Genomic DNA, 14,206 nt, shown 5'->3' on the forward strand with positions numbered 1-14,206 from the left:
CCTTGTCTTCTGGATTGGTTCAAAATTACAAGGCTACGGAGTTGAACGTAAGTAGTCGTAAACCCATGAAATTGGGTCGGCTGTTCAACGACGGTTATAAAATAAAATAAAATCACATCTTTTTAGACCGGGATAGCCTGGTTGGTAGGGCACTGGGCCCATGCCCAAGAGTTCGTGGGTTCGATCCCCGCCGGCCGAAGAATTCCCGTGTAGTAAATGGTGACTGATGCACGTTAAATCTGTGGAGTCACAAAGCCCTTCATGTTCCCATAACAAATCATACCTCTGGGGGTACTGATCCATGAGTTTCCTTGTCTTCTGGATTGATTCAAAATTACAAGGCTACGGAGTTGAACATTAGCAGTCGTAAACTCAAAATTGGGCCAGCTGTTCAACGACGGATATAAAAATAAAATTAAAAAAATCACTTCTTTTTTAACCGTGGTGGCTCAGAAGATAAAGCGTTTGCCTTCCAATGAGGTGAACCGGGTTCGAATCCCAGCGAAGGCTGGTTAAAACAAATTCCGCATCCGTCTCACACCGATCACAGTGCCTGACGTAAAATATTCCCAGTGATGGATTTGAGTCCGCTTACCGACAAGCTTACCGTGAGAGGTTTTCGTGGTTTTCCTCTCCATGTAAAGCAAATGCGGGTGAGTTCCATCATAAAGTCCTCCACTCAGCCAATTTCTCCCAATACTTGATCTAGGAGTTCTCCTGTCTTCTGGATTGGGTTCAAAATTACAAGGCTATGTAGTTAAACATTAACCCAAAAAAAAAAGGGTCGGCTATTAAACAAAGGCTATAAAATATAAAAAAATAAATAAAATCACTAGTTTTTAGAGCCATGTTGACTCAGGAGACAGATCGCTCGCCTCCCAATAAGGTGACCCGGGTTCGATTCCCTGTGATGGTGGTCAATACGAATTCCGCATCCAGCTTGCACCGACCACATTGCTGACGCAAATATATCCTCTGTGGTAAACTGGTCATAGGTTAAAGTCCCCTGCCATCAGGCTGACCGTGGAAGACTTTCGTGGTTTTCCTCTCCATGCAACGCAAATGCGGATTGGTTCCATCACAAAGACCACCACGAAGGCAAATTTCTCCCAATAATTTATCAAAGTTAGGGCTGTCTTATTGGCATGCAAGACCCCCGGGACACAGAAATGTTTTAAGCCCCTTCAGTTACAGCACGTCATACTGTTTAAAATTGAGCTACAAAACATTCACATACATAAAATTAATCATTTATATGATAGATATAATTTTGAAAAATTTGAGATGGTAACCATTTGTAATCCTCAATACTTAAAATTTAAGAAACTTTTAAAAGCATAGAAGCTATTTAAAATAATTAAATGAATAAAAGGTATAACAAGAAAAAAATGTAATATTTTACTAAACTATTGTAAAGAAACTTTGCGAACATTGGTGAGGCGTTTTTAGAGACATGAGCTAACTTATAACTTTTCAACATTAATTTGTCCTACAGAGACATTTTTCAGCAAAGCAATATGTTAACATTTAAAAATTACATATTTATGTTTATTTAAAGTAAGGCAAATTCCCTTTAGCAATTAAACTACAAAGTAAAAAAGGAAATATGAGCATTTTGTCAAATTAAAAGTGTTTGTATAAAGAAATTTTTTTTTATTAATTGAAAGATTTTTAAAAAAAAAAACCCATTTGGTTTACATGTATACGGCTTAAGCCACATTGGTTTAAATCAGCATTAAACTAATCATCAATCTGCATTAAACAGCATCAACATTAAACTAATCATCAATCTGTATTTAAAATCATGAGACATGAAATAATTTTCTTTTGCTTTGATACTTGCGTAATTCATTGTTACTGCACTTACATAATATAATTAATGTATTATAAAAATAATTACTCACTCATTAGAATAGATTTATCCAATCGAATATATTTCAATCATTAGATTTATTCAATAGAATATATTTCTTTCAAAATTTATAAAACAATGCATTTCTTCTTTCTTTTTAAAATATAATTTTTCGAAAGTAAGATTCTCAAGAGCTCCCTAAGTATTTGGGGCCCCAGGGCACTGCCCAGGTCATGCCCATGCGTAAAGACGGTACTGTTCCCTTGTCTTCTGGATTGGGTTCAAAATCATAAGGCTACGGGTTGAACATTATGGTAGTCGTAAACTTAAAATTGGGTGGGCTGTTCAACAACGGTTATACAATAAAATCATTAGTTTTTAAAATTAGTTACTTAGTTTTTCACTTCATATGGCACTTCTATATGATAAATTTTTTTTTATAGTGTTTTTAAAATGACCAACTTTCGCAACAACAACAAAGCGCAGACTGAGGCCAAAAACTAGCAAATACCTGAACAAATATTTTATTTGGAATGATCTGATTATACATCAGAAAACGTTGTTTCATAGCTATTCCAGTCTCAATGAAAAACTGTTGACCAACTGCGTAACTAACATGAATTATCTGGCAGAACCCAATAAACCTCTTTCAATTTTCAATTCAGCTTTTAATTTAATTGTTTTTTCAAATCGTTGGTCATTATTTAGATCGGAATCTTGTCCATTCCCTTGAAAATGTGACACTTGTGTCCTTTACTCAATTTATTTTTCCAACAAAGGTTTTCCTTTTCTAAAAGAACTACTGAATTTATAACCAGTTACACTTTTTAAAAAGCATTAAATTTATCAAATCATAATTATAAAGACTATCAACTCAAATTAAGTGTGTAAAATGTCACTTCTGTCCCCTGTCTCTAACCTTACATCTATATACTAAAAATAAATCTTTTATGTAATTGCAAAACAAGTGCATGTTAACAAAAATATAATGCATATTTTTGTTGTTAAATGTAATGGTTATTAGAAATGTATACGATATTTTTGATCATCCTTTTTAAACTTTCACAATCCAACAGAAACACACTGTCTCTTTGTTGACCTGTCACAACTGTTCCTTACTACAATTATTATTAAATTAGCCACTAAAAAGCCACAAACGGAATCAAATATGAATGAATAATTTGTATGATTCTTTATCTTTTATATCAGGCGAAATATGATAAATTATTTTCCGACTAAAGGTTAAAGATTTGCATCCCTTTAAAGACAACGAATATTTTTGTTAATCTTCTCCACTATCACCTACTAAATTTAATTTTCCTTACAAATTAATTTATATTTTACAATAAATAATCCTCTTCTAAGAGCTAATTTAAAAAAAAAACGCATGAAACGGCTATTATGCCTAACTAGATTTAGATAGTATACTATAATTTTAATACTTAGTCACTTCTGCCTCGGTCACTATTGTCTCTTTTAAAAGTGTGTTTTAAATATTATTTTTCTTGCTTTAACATAATAAATAATTTTTTTTAACAAATATATACATTAAGTGTTTAAACAAAATACGTTTCATAACAATCAATACTGAGTAGTTTGACAGTGAATACTGGATATTAATACTCTCATTTAATTAAAAGTACTTCATAAATTATGTTTTATAATCTTGAACACACATTCTGAAGAATATAGAGCGTTACTTCTACAATGCCCATATTGTCTAGTCAATAAAGGCTAACCCGAATTATCATTGGCTTATAAATGCCATTTTTCTTACTTCCTTTCTTCTTTTTTAACGTGAAATAATATCATTTGTGTTTTTAATTTAAAGTATTTCGATGATTGAAAAACACTGATTAATTTTATTGAGCATAGTATTTTTTTAATCGATTATTGAATTTTTTTTTAAAAATTGGACTTAATTACATGATTTAAACAGCAAAATAAAAAAAACATTTAGATTTTAAAACTGTTTGGAGAAACTCTAATTATTTAGCTTCCTGATGATGTGGTTTCAATAAAATCTATCTAAAAGATCTTATTTTGGCCAATTATATATAAATTTAGTACCTAGTTTTGCACTCTTTTAAGTCTATGTGTTCAAAACCAACTGACATGGTAGCAATCACTTTCAAAGATGGACCTAAAATAAGAATAAAATGCAAAGTTAAATTATATTTATGTACCTGTGGTTCTTAATGATTTTATGTCGTAACTGATGTTTTCAAGTTTACAAGAAATAAGCTTGAAAATCAATATACATGCCGCACGACATATTTCCTCTGAACTAATGCCAAATTCTACCCCAGAAAATTGTGAACGTATTTTTAATAAATGATTTTCAATACACATATGAATATCAGATGCACAAAACCACAAATGCCAAAATCGTGATATACAACAGGATTAGGATTCGCATTAAATTTGACAGCGAATCGGTAGTTCTGTACCGGGCACGTATATGTGGCTATTAACCTTTGTGGAGTAATGTAATATCGACAATGCCCACCTTTATCTATCAAAAGGTACCTCAACGTGGAATCAAGTTAACATGTCTTATGCCTCTATCACACGAGAGAAAAATATGTGCAACTGCAAGTGTAACTGCAAGTGTAAGTGCAACTGTAAGTGAAATTCCTCCGTTCGGAGTTGCCGAAAGGGTTGCTTAATTGCCTGAACGGTTGCATGTAATTGGGTTACCATATTTTGTTATTTATCTTTACTTTTGGCTCATTTTTTATTTTATCATATTTTATTATATCATAGTTTCTGAACGATGTTCGTAAAGGGAGGAAAAAGAAATCACAGACGCTGTAGAATATTGATTGATTTTGATTTAATTTTTTACATTTGTATTTGTGTTAAGTCTTTTCTTCAGCAGGAAATTAAAATTCTGAAAACTTTATTTCCCCATTAGTGAAGTAGCATAGTATAAAAAGGATTATGATTTCTACCTCATAATATGAGATGATATTAAGATATCATTGAATTTCATGCTGCGTCCCTGAAAGGATAAGGGGGTGAAAGGGAGATGGACTTAAATACATGCTGCGTCTCTAAAAGGATAAGGGGGTGAAAGGGGGATGGACTTAAATACTATCTAGAATTTTGACAATTTTTTTTATCTTGATTTGAGTGACTAAGGTATAAAACATGGTGCGTAGCGTTTTTGAAAAGTGCTTAAAGGTGCTTATTTTCGATTTTCATTTTTTAAAGGCCCTTAAAGGTGCTTTTCTTAATGGGTGTTTTTAAAAGGTGCTTTATTTTCCCTTTTCGAAAATGAAATTTATGAAAGGGAATGTCGATTTTCGCCACGTATTATGTAAAAACGTGTTTTTCACATTTTTCTATTTCACGTTTTCAGAATTCATTCAACCACGATCAATTTCAGCGTACCGTCAGTCCATAGCGTATGAAAGCGCCAATCATTTTACAGGTTTGGTGAAGTACTTGCGAGTCCGCATGTGCGTCTAGTGAGCTGGGTTCGGTGAGATCCTTGCTTTCTCATGTGCAACTCTGCTGTATTTTGCAAGATATTCTCAATTTCAGGCTTTATTTTTCACCCTCTGAAATCGAACCGAAAAATCTCTTGATCATTTTTTAATGGCTAATATAATCAAGAAAAGAGTTCTTTGTCAAATTCTAGTTATTTTATCATGATCATGTGAAGTCTGAGATTTATTTTGCATTTTGTCAATTTACATAGTGCTTAAAAATATTTTTTGAGTGCCTAAAATGTTCTTAAAAGTTGCTTATTTTTTGTTGAATTTGGCTCCGCACCCTGTAAAAGCATAGTTTATTTATATATATTTACTATCTAACATGCTAGCTAGGCAAGTGCGGTATCGTTATCTATGTATACGCTAAATCGAATGAGAATAAAAACAAGCTGTCTGATTTAATAGTTTAGCTACTCGAAAATTTATAAAAGTTTCATGTGTAGAAAGGACAATTTTATGACTTATACCATTTTATGCAACTGACATTGCTATCTAAACAAGTAAGGCATTTCTTCAAATTTAATTTTTTAAGCTTAATTAAAAAACATAGTCCTTTGAAATAATTCTTTAGAAGAAATGAGGGTTTAATGTATGAAATATACAATTTTTGACTTTCCTTTTGCTCATAAAATATTTATAACATCAAAACTATTAGTTCTATCAAATCAATTCTATTTTTTTAATTTAGTCTAAAAAATACATAATAAATAATGTCTATACTACTAATGTCTATACTTGTCTATACTACAATGTGTCAGAATTTTATTGTCATCAAATTAATTTACATTGCATTAAGGAATCATCACGCCCGGTGGCTGAGCGGTAGCTCTTCGCGCTGTCGTGCCACAGGTCCCTGGTTCGATCGTCGGGCCGAGCAAGGTTGACTCAGCCTTTCATTCCTTCAGTGGGTCGATAAATGAGTACCAAGCATACTTGGGAGCTAAACACTGGGGGTTTCACGTATGGCTGACTACCTAACCGGAACAAATGCTCCTGCATCCCAGAGCCCAAAGGTCAAGAAAACTGAGATGGGCACAGAAGGCCTTGGCCCTCTGTGGGCTGTGCCGCTGAGTTTAGTTTAGTTTTTAAGGGATCATCAATTTTATTCATTTACACATTGCATATCAGGAGTATCACTTTTATGAAAATTATTTTTTCCAATTTCTTAGTAAAATTGTTTTTTAAATATAAGAGGATTTTCAATGTCATACTTACAATTTATTATTGTAAAATTTAAAACATTCTTTATTGATATGAGATAATTTAATTAAAAATTATAGGATTTATTTTAGGACAAATTTATTGTAATATACAGTATATAAATTAAAATTTATTTATAACTATGAAAAAAAAAACAATATTTTATTAAGAACATACTTTTTATGTATCATATTATTTTGTTACAGACTTTTACATGTTTTGTTTTGCATTTTAAATAATACAAGAATCAATTTAAAAAACAAAACATTTATTGTCAAGTGAAACATTTAGAACATTATTCATTTTCATTTCTTATTTTTTAATTTCTTTCATAAAAACAGTATTGCATCTCTTTCCTTCTTCACCAGACAAACCTTACAGGATTATACGAAATATCTGAAATAAAAGAAAGAAATCACTTTCATGATAAAATTTTACCAACACATTATTAGAATAAGAGAGATTAAATACCATTAATTTGAAATCATTTAAGTCCTTAGGTATCCCCTTTAAACTTATTTTAAGTTTGACAGATATTTTGATTAGAGTTCTAAGATTATTCTATACACTAATGAAAGATGGCAGGTATATTTGGTTTTGTAGTTCTTATGTTTGGATTGAAATTTGTTTTAAGAAAAATAGATTGTATTTATGATCGAAGACTATTAAAAATTTATGTATATTGAAAAATTAGTAAGGTACACTTACATACTTACTGTCATTGTAGAAAAGCTAAGTATCAAAATATAAATGTGAAGTATAAATAAAAAGTAAAGTATCATTAGTAAATCATCACACACACAAAAAAAAAAAGAATTGAGGGGATGAATGTAGAAACAGACAAGGAGATTGGAAATTTGCATTTTAGATTTTCAAAAATTAAAAGAATTCTTAGGGAAGAATAAAATAATTAATTCACAAATAATTATAATAATAAAAAAATTTCAAATAATCGGACACATGCTTTTACAATCAACAGTAATAAAGTTTAAAATTTGAAAATAAAGAAATATAATCATTATTATATTTTATGTTATAATAATGTAACAAAGTTTGGCGAGTTGCTTGGCGAATATTTCAAAGTAAAGCTTTTCGCCAGTATAAATCTTTACATATATAAAAATAGAAATTATTTCTATTTAAAGTAATTAAAACTTTGATCGGAACAAATTATAATAAGTTTTAATTTTATTAGCTTAAAATAAATAAATATTTTAAAAGAAAATTTATCTAGAAAATAGTGTACTATACTCACCGATACTAAAATGATGTGCAGGTTCCTGTTATGGTAGTACATCAACTGCATTGAGATGGTTATTTCATCGTGTGAAAGTATTTTTAATGCTTTGATTTTAAAGAAAATGTTATTATTAAACTAAAAAACTGTTCCGTTTCGTCTATAAAAAAATTTCATCCGATCATCCTCTTCACCAACGTCGCCGCCATTTTTATTTACATTTGTATACGTCATCACATAAAATTGAAACGTCATAAAAGCAAACGATCTGATTGGTTCATGAAAGAAATTGCCTGAACGGTTGCAGATATTTCGTGCAACCGTGATTTCTATATCACACGAGCAATTTTTGGAGAAATTTCACTTACAGTTGCACTTACACTTGCAGTTACACTTGCAGTTGCACATATTTTCTCTCGTGTGATATAGCCATTATATCCTAATGAATTGGAATTGTATATTTGTAGTGGTAGATACACTACAGTACTCCCCCACCAGAATTGTATTTGTGATAGAATTCGAGGAATGGATATCACTAATTGATTCATTGCTGTTTTGTGAGAAGCCGGGAGAGCTGTATTAAGATCACCGAAGTTTTGAGTGCTGATCGTGAGAGCTGTATTAAGTTCACGGTCGTGGTCTCTCCTATGTTGCCGTGAGCAGTCGAGTGTATACAGGCCGATGTTGTGTGTAATTTGGATTGAGTAGCAACGGCGCCAGGAGGTGGATAATGTCGCATTCACAAGTAGCAAGTCAACTGCTCATCAAGTAGAAGTGGGCGTTACTGTTAAGATAGGGGTGTTTATTTCAAAGTGGGAGCTTCTGCCAAGGTAGGCATATTCACATCACGACCGGGTCACCAATGTGGGGTAGTGTAATATCGACAATGCCAACCTTCATCTATCAGAAGGTACCTCAACATAGAATCGAGTTAACATGTCTTATATCCTATTGAATTAGAATTGTATATTTGTAGAGGTAGACTACACCTAAAAAACATCAGTGTATGAAATATCAGGCAGAGATTGGCCCTTAACTTAAAAAAATACCAGTATAAGGAATACCAAGCGATGGTTTAAAGCCAAAAAGATGCATCTCTTGTTATCAAAATGGTTTCAATCTTTTTCTTATTTTTCACAAAACTTAATGCTATATTATTTTACGGAGCTATGACAAAACCTCCTAGAAGAGAGAAGGCCCTTGTATGGATCAATTTAGTAGATCTACATAAGGAGCAGAAATTGCACAGTGGGAGAAATAAGTAAGATATACTTACATTCAGGTTACAAAACTGTGCAGTGGGGGAAATACGAAAGATGTCACTACGTTCGAACTACTAAGTGATCGGATTTATCGTTTATGGTAACCCGAGCGTAGGCCTTCTCTCTCCTAGGAGATGTATGGTTATAGCTTGAGAAAGAAATGCAATGCTCAGCTTAGATCCATTCTTAGTTTTGACCAGACGTCTACATATACATTTGGTTAAAATCATTCATGTTTAGATTATATAGGTTTAGATTATATAGCTGCATTATTTAATCAGGTATTTTTGAATCTTAAATCTGCGTTTTGCTGTCACGTAGTTAAAGAAAATATTTATTTAATAAAATTAGAATAATGGCTTATTAGATTTCAGCCTTCATTTGAAAGGCGATTTCTGACATATAAGTGCAAAGCAATAGTGCTCTCACCAGTACCATAGTTGAAAATCGTTTCTCGGCATAAAGTATCCAGAACAATGATGCCGGAGGCAGTAGGCATTTATCCAATAGATATATTTCAAAGGTAATTTTTGGTATATGCGTAATCATGGGTAACTTATAACGAAGTACTCATTAATGCCAAGGAAAACGGCACGATTGCCGTAACACTCATTTAAATTATTGAAGCGTTGGTATGTAAAATTTAAACGCTTTTTTTCACTAATCCATTTTCTAATTCAAGCTGATAATTTTAAGTAACAGAATAGATAAAACGGATTGGAATTCATTACAACAATTTTCTTCTAGATGAAGTGACTTATAAATTTTGATATTTTTTATCACATCTTAAGCCAAGAATTTTTGTTGAAATTGGGTACACATTAATGTAATCGTATCAATTGTTAATTAGTTATCAGAATATGCACCATAGTTTAATAATTTATCACATCTATAAATATCTGCACTTATAATTTATTATATTTGAAGGAAGACAAATTTTGAAATTAGTAAAAATAAGCGGTACCTGCTGCCTCAATTACACCTCTATCAATAGGATCAGTTAACATGCAAAGCAGACCGTCTTTCCCAGGAATTTTCTTCAAAAGCTCTTCTTTCGAGATCGGTTTTTCTTCACCATATACATCAACGTCACATCTATAGATTCAAGTCATTTATTAGGCAGTTTGTTTCTTAAATATTTTTCAACAAATTAATGTAAAAAAATGAGAATAAAAAAAAGAAAACGTAACTAAAACGACTATATTACACCCGTAGTCTATACAGTCACGTGTGACTTGCGGTAAAAAGTTTTCTTTTTTAATATTTTATTTTTCCTAACTAGGCATTTTATCATCAGCTTTCGACTCACTCAATCTGCTATCTATATTTTAATAATCGCCTTTAACGCTCTAAATGGGTGCATGCAAGTGATGTAGTGTAGGTATCTCGATCTTAATTGGCTGTTGAAACGTGGCATTTGTTTACGTTAGCAACTGCTCTTTCCATTCCATTTCGAATAAGTCAAGCCCAACAAGTATCAATTCTCTTAAGTGACACATTCTATATTCTTACACAAAGATTCTTTTCCTAAGATTTCAATTCTTTCACTATATATTTCTAACTTTACACAAAAACAGGCACGAAGCCAAGTAGAACATAAACAAACTAATGATGCATCGAAGTTGCCACGTACACAAAACAAAAATATGTCACGGTTACAATGAAATACGTAAATAAATAATAAATCTAAGTTAAGTAAAAGACGTAGACGAATTATATTTCAAGAAATTCGATGTGCGATACGGTGTTGTATTTAATTAACCCCATGTTGATTAATTTCATGTTAATTAACATTCCAACTTATGTCGAGAAAATGAACTTAAACACGTCATTTTGCTTATAAATGATCAGTTGGCGCTGACGTCATTGATCACTTGTGTGGGTATCCTTCATCTTCTTCTGAAGTGCGAGTACCCAATTGTGATAAGAGTTGTTGACTATTCCCGTTTCAGACCGTGCGTTCTGAGATTACCATAGTGGACAACTATAGTAAACTGTTCAGTTTGTGACATAGCTGAATTAACTGTTAACTGAACTTAAAGTTAAAACTTGAATATTTTCCTCATAAAGGCCTCATTTTGCTCTGAGTATAAGTGAAAACCGGAATCATTATCAAGGAAATGTGTTGAAATCAAAAATATTTGGGGCATTCCTTTTTAATAATAAATTGAACGAAATAAGAGAGAACATTGTTACTGATATTAATCTTCTTTGATTACTGGTTTATGAAATTTAATTTAAGAATTTACATATCTAAAGAAATTTTTAAATAATGTTAATTTTAAAAATCTAAGTTAGCAACTGTTATTTATAAATTAAAAAAAATATGAATAAAGATTTGCTTAAACTATTAACCACAGGTACTAATCTTTTGTTCAACTCGTGGCACGATGTGGACTTTTTATTTAATAGTTATGAGTTATATCATCACGTCTCAAGAAATTGCTTTGTCGAAAAATGTCGCCAAGCTCATTGCAGTGGTAGTTGGGATATTACTGAATCGTGGTATTAACAAATGCCTCAATTTAGCAGATAATTAGGTTCGACACCCTCACGCAGGGCCGATCAAGACAAATTCAGGCCCAAAGCCCACCAAATTTTCCGGGCCCCTTACAAGACATTTTTGAAATTAAATTACTGAAGAGTAGTCCTAAAAATAAGAAAGAATCTATTGAACTGCATGATTCAAGAGAATCATTCTAAGAAATTTTAAAAGCAGACAATTGAAGATTATTTTTCTAAGAAAAAAGTTTATGTATCTATAAATTAAACAAAATATAAGGCAGCAAAACAATGATATATCAAAATAAAAATAGTTAGGTGGCCTCAAACAATTGAAATCAGCGACTTTTGCTAAAAGTAACTGATTAGCTGAATTATTTTTTATTATAAGCTATAATTATATTTTATTTAGTACTTAAACCAACACAAAGCTAGCCAACCTGTACTAATTTTTGAGGCCCCTCAGGAATTGTGGGCCTTAGGTCCATGCCTATTGGGCCTGGGTGATAATCAGGCCCTGCCCTCAATAGATCTGTAAATTTTGAAAGAAGCAAAAGGAGGTATCGATTGTAGCCTCCGTCCGTAGCCTTCCGCATTCGCCATTTAATGAATGTATTTAATTATATTTGATCCCTTATTTTTAGTATTAAAAATCGAAAAAAAATTTATTAAAATATATACTTAGAGCTACAAAGAAATTATACTAAAAAGAAATTATTATTAATTAAATAAAGAATTGAACTACTACTACTCCGATGGTGCTTTTTAAGTTTGAGCATTTTAAAATGATTAATATTAAACGAAATTCTCTCCTACATATATGTATTACGATGCACCCTCTCAATTAAGGTTGACCAGACATAGTATAGTTACCTACTTGCCCTTAACCTGATGCCTAATGAATTTTTTTGAAATAAATATTTAAGCTTTTTTTTGTGTATCTAGCTTCTTTTTTTTAAAAAAAGTTTCCGTAAGAATTATTATTTTCAATTCTGTTTTTTTTTCTTTTATATATATATATACAATTAAAGAATTAAAAGTTACTTTAAGAGCTATGATTCATTCAGATTTTAATTTTAAAAGATTTCATTATTATTGAATGCCAGATTTTTGTGTAATTAAAGTAGGCTACCACTCCCTGGTGGAAACGCAGAGGTAGACCAACAACCCTAGGGAAAGAAACATAGTTGAGGGTTTATTGGGTTCACCCATTTGACCAATAGCCAGTAACATTAATTTCTTAACCAAAATATGCAATAATGTTTTATGTTTGTGTTTGTTTTATGTTTGTAGCATGTTTTATGTTTGTAGCATTTTAATCGGTAAACTAATCTAACTTGGTGTGATAATGTTAATATTATCACAATAATTTAGATAAATGCTTAATTTAATAATTAAGCATTAATATAAGATAAATTTAGATGCTTCGTAAATTTCATTTCGCAACTAAGGTAAAATTAAGGTTAACATTATTATTATTTTTTCTAACATTAAATACAGGACATAGTTTTTCTTTGAGTTTAAGGTTCATGATATTTTATATTATTTTTTTAAATCGAGTCCATTTTTAAGTCCTTTATAGACTCCAATTCCTTAATTTTAAGTGTGGGTGGGACAAAACGAGTACATAATTAAAGAGTTTTATTAAAATTTTAATCGGCAATCTTATAAAGCATTTTATGCTGATGTTTAAGTTTTTATTAATATGGTTATTTTTATTTACTTAAAAATATATCTTACTTTTACATGATGGTAAAATATGAATTTTATTTATTCAGAAAATTACGTTTTGTCAATTTATACACAACAAAAAAGGTAAAAAAAAGCAATAAAGAGAGTATTTATATTTTAACAAATTACACTCTGGTAGCTTTTACATTTTTTTAAATCAATCTCAAAAACCATCATAAAACTATTTAAAATTTAAATTTAATTCAAAAGGAAACAAACCATTTGATTTTACTTACTTTTCTTTCAATTTTTCAATTGCCCCAGGGGGAATATCAGGCCTAGTAATTAATATTTTTGGCTTTGACATTCTTAAAATTTAATCTGCAAGCAAAACGCATTAATATCAAAATTTATTTTTAAAATTGGATTTTTGAACGTTAAGACTTTTATTTATATCCAATGGTTTTATGAAAATGATTCGTTCGATGAAATAAAAAAGGTATCAAAAATAGTCAACTGCTTATGCTGATTCATTAAAACTTTATTTAAACTCTAGAGAAAAGAAATAATTGTACTGCTCAGCATATAGTATTTTTTAACATTATTTGAAAACACATGAGAGGAGATACATCGTTTCATTTTTAAGAATGGTAATTTTTATTCTGCTAGTAGTTAATAGTAATTTTTATTCTGCTGGTATGGCAATTTTTATTCTAGTCATTGTAGTTGAAAAGAATTTTTAATGGCCATTTTCATAAATTATTAATTAATTTTATCAATCATTACCTTCATTTGGATACTTTCAGCTTGAGAAGATATGAAGTTATTATGCCTAACCATGTGATTTAAATCAGATTTAATAGGATACTTGTAAGCGACGCTACGCGTACGCGTGTGTCGAGCCTTTTGAATCGACAAATGCCACGATTTACCTAAGATGAAGAATTTTAAAAGTTGAACCGGCAATTTTAAAAGTCAAAAT

General features: G+C 30.9%; 1 protein-coding gene and 1 long non-coding RNA gene across 2 annotated transcripts in view; both read right to left on the reverse strand.

Moving 5' to 3' along the window:
• The window catches only part of LOC107442825 (glyoxylate reductase/hydroxypyruvate reductase-like), a 28,742-nt gene extending 15,051 nt beyond the window's left edge, over positions 1-13,691 (reverse strand). The window contains exons 1-3 of the mRNA XM_016056481.4: positions 13,521-13,691; positions 10,016-10,146; positions 3,923-3,995 (exon numbers count right to left, since the gene is read on the reverse strand). Coding sequence (XP_015911967.1) covers positions 3,923-3,995; positions 10,016-10,146; positions 13,521-13,591 — 275 coding nt within the window. The 5' untranslated portion in view covers positions 13,592-13,691. The remainder of the gene's footprint in view (positions 1-3,922; positions 3,996-10,015; positions 10,147-13,520) is intronic.
• On the reverse strand, positions 6,804-8,228 carry LOC122269407 (uncharacterized). Its single transcript, XR_006225162.2, has 2 exons — positions 7,808-8,228; positions 6,804-6,948 (listed from the first exon to the last, which is right to left on the reverse strand). It is a non-coding gene; the product is annotated as an uncharacterized lncRNA (long non-coding RNA).
• Positions 13,692-14,206: the final 515 nt, after the last annotated feature.

The sequence above is a fragment of the Parasteatoda tepidariorum genome, chromosome 2 (genome assembly GCF_043381705.1).
Source record: "Parasteatoda tepidariorum isolate YZ-2023 chromosome 2, CAS_Ptep_4.0, whole genome shotgun sequence".
NCBI lineage: Eukaryota > Metazoa > Arthropoda > Arachnida > Araneae > Theridiidae > Parasteatoda > Parasteatoda tepidariorum.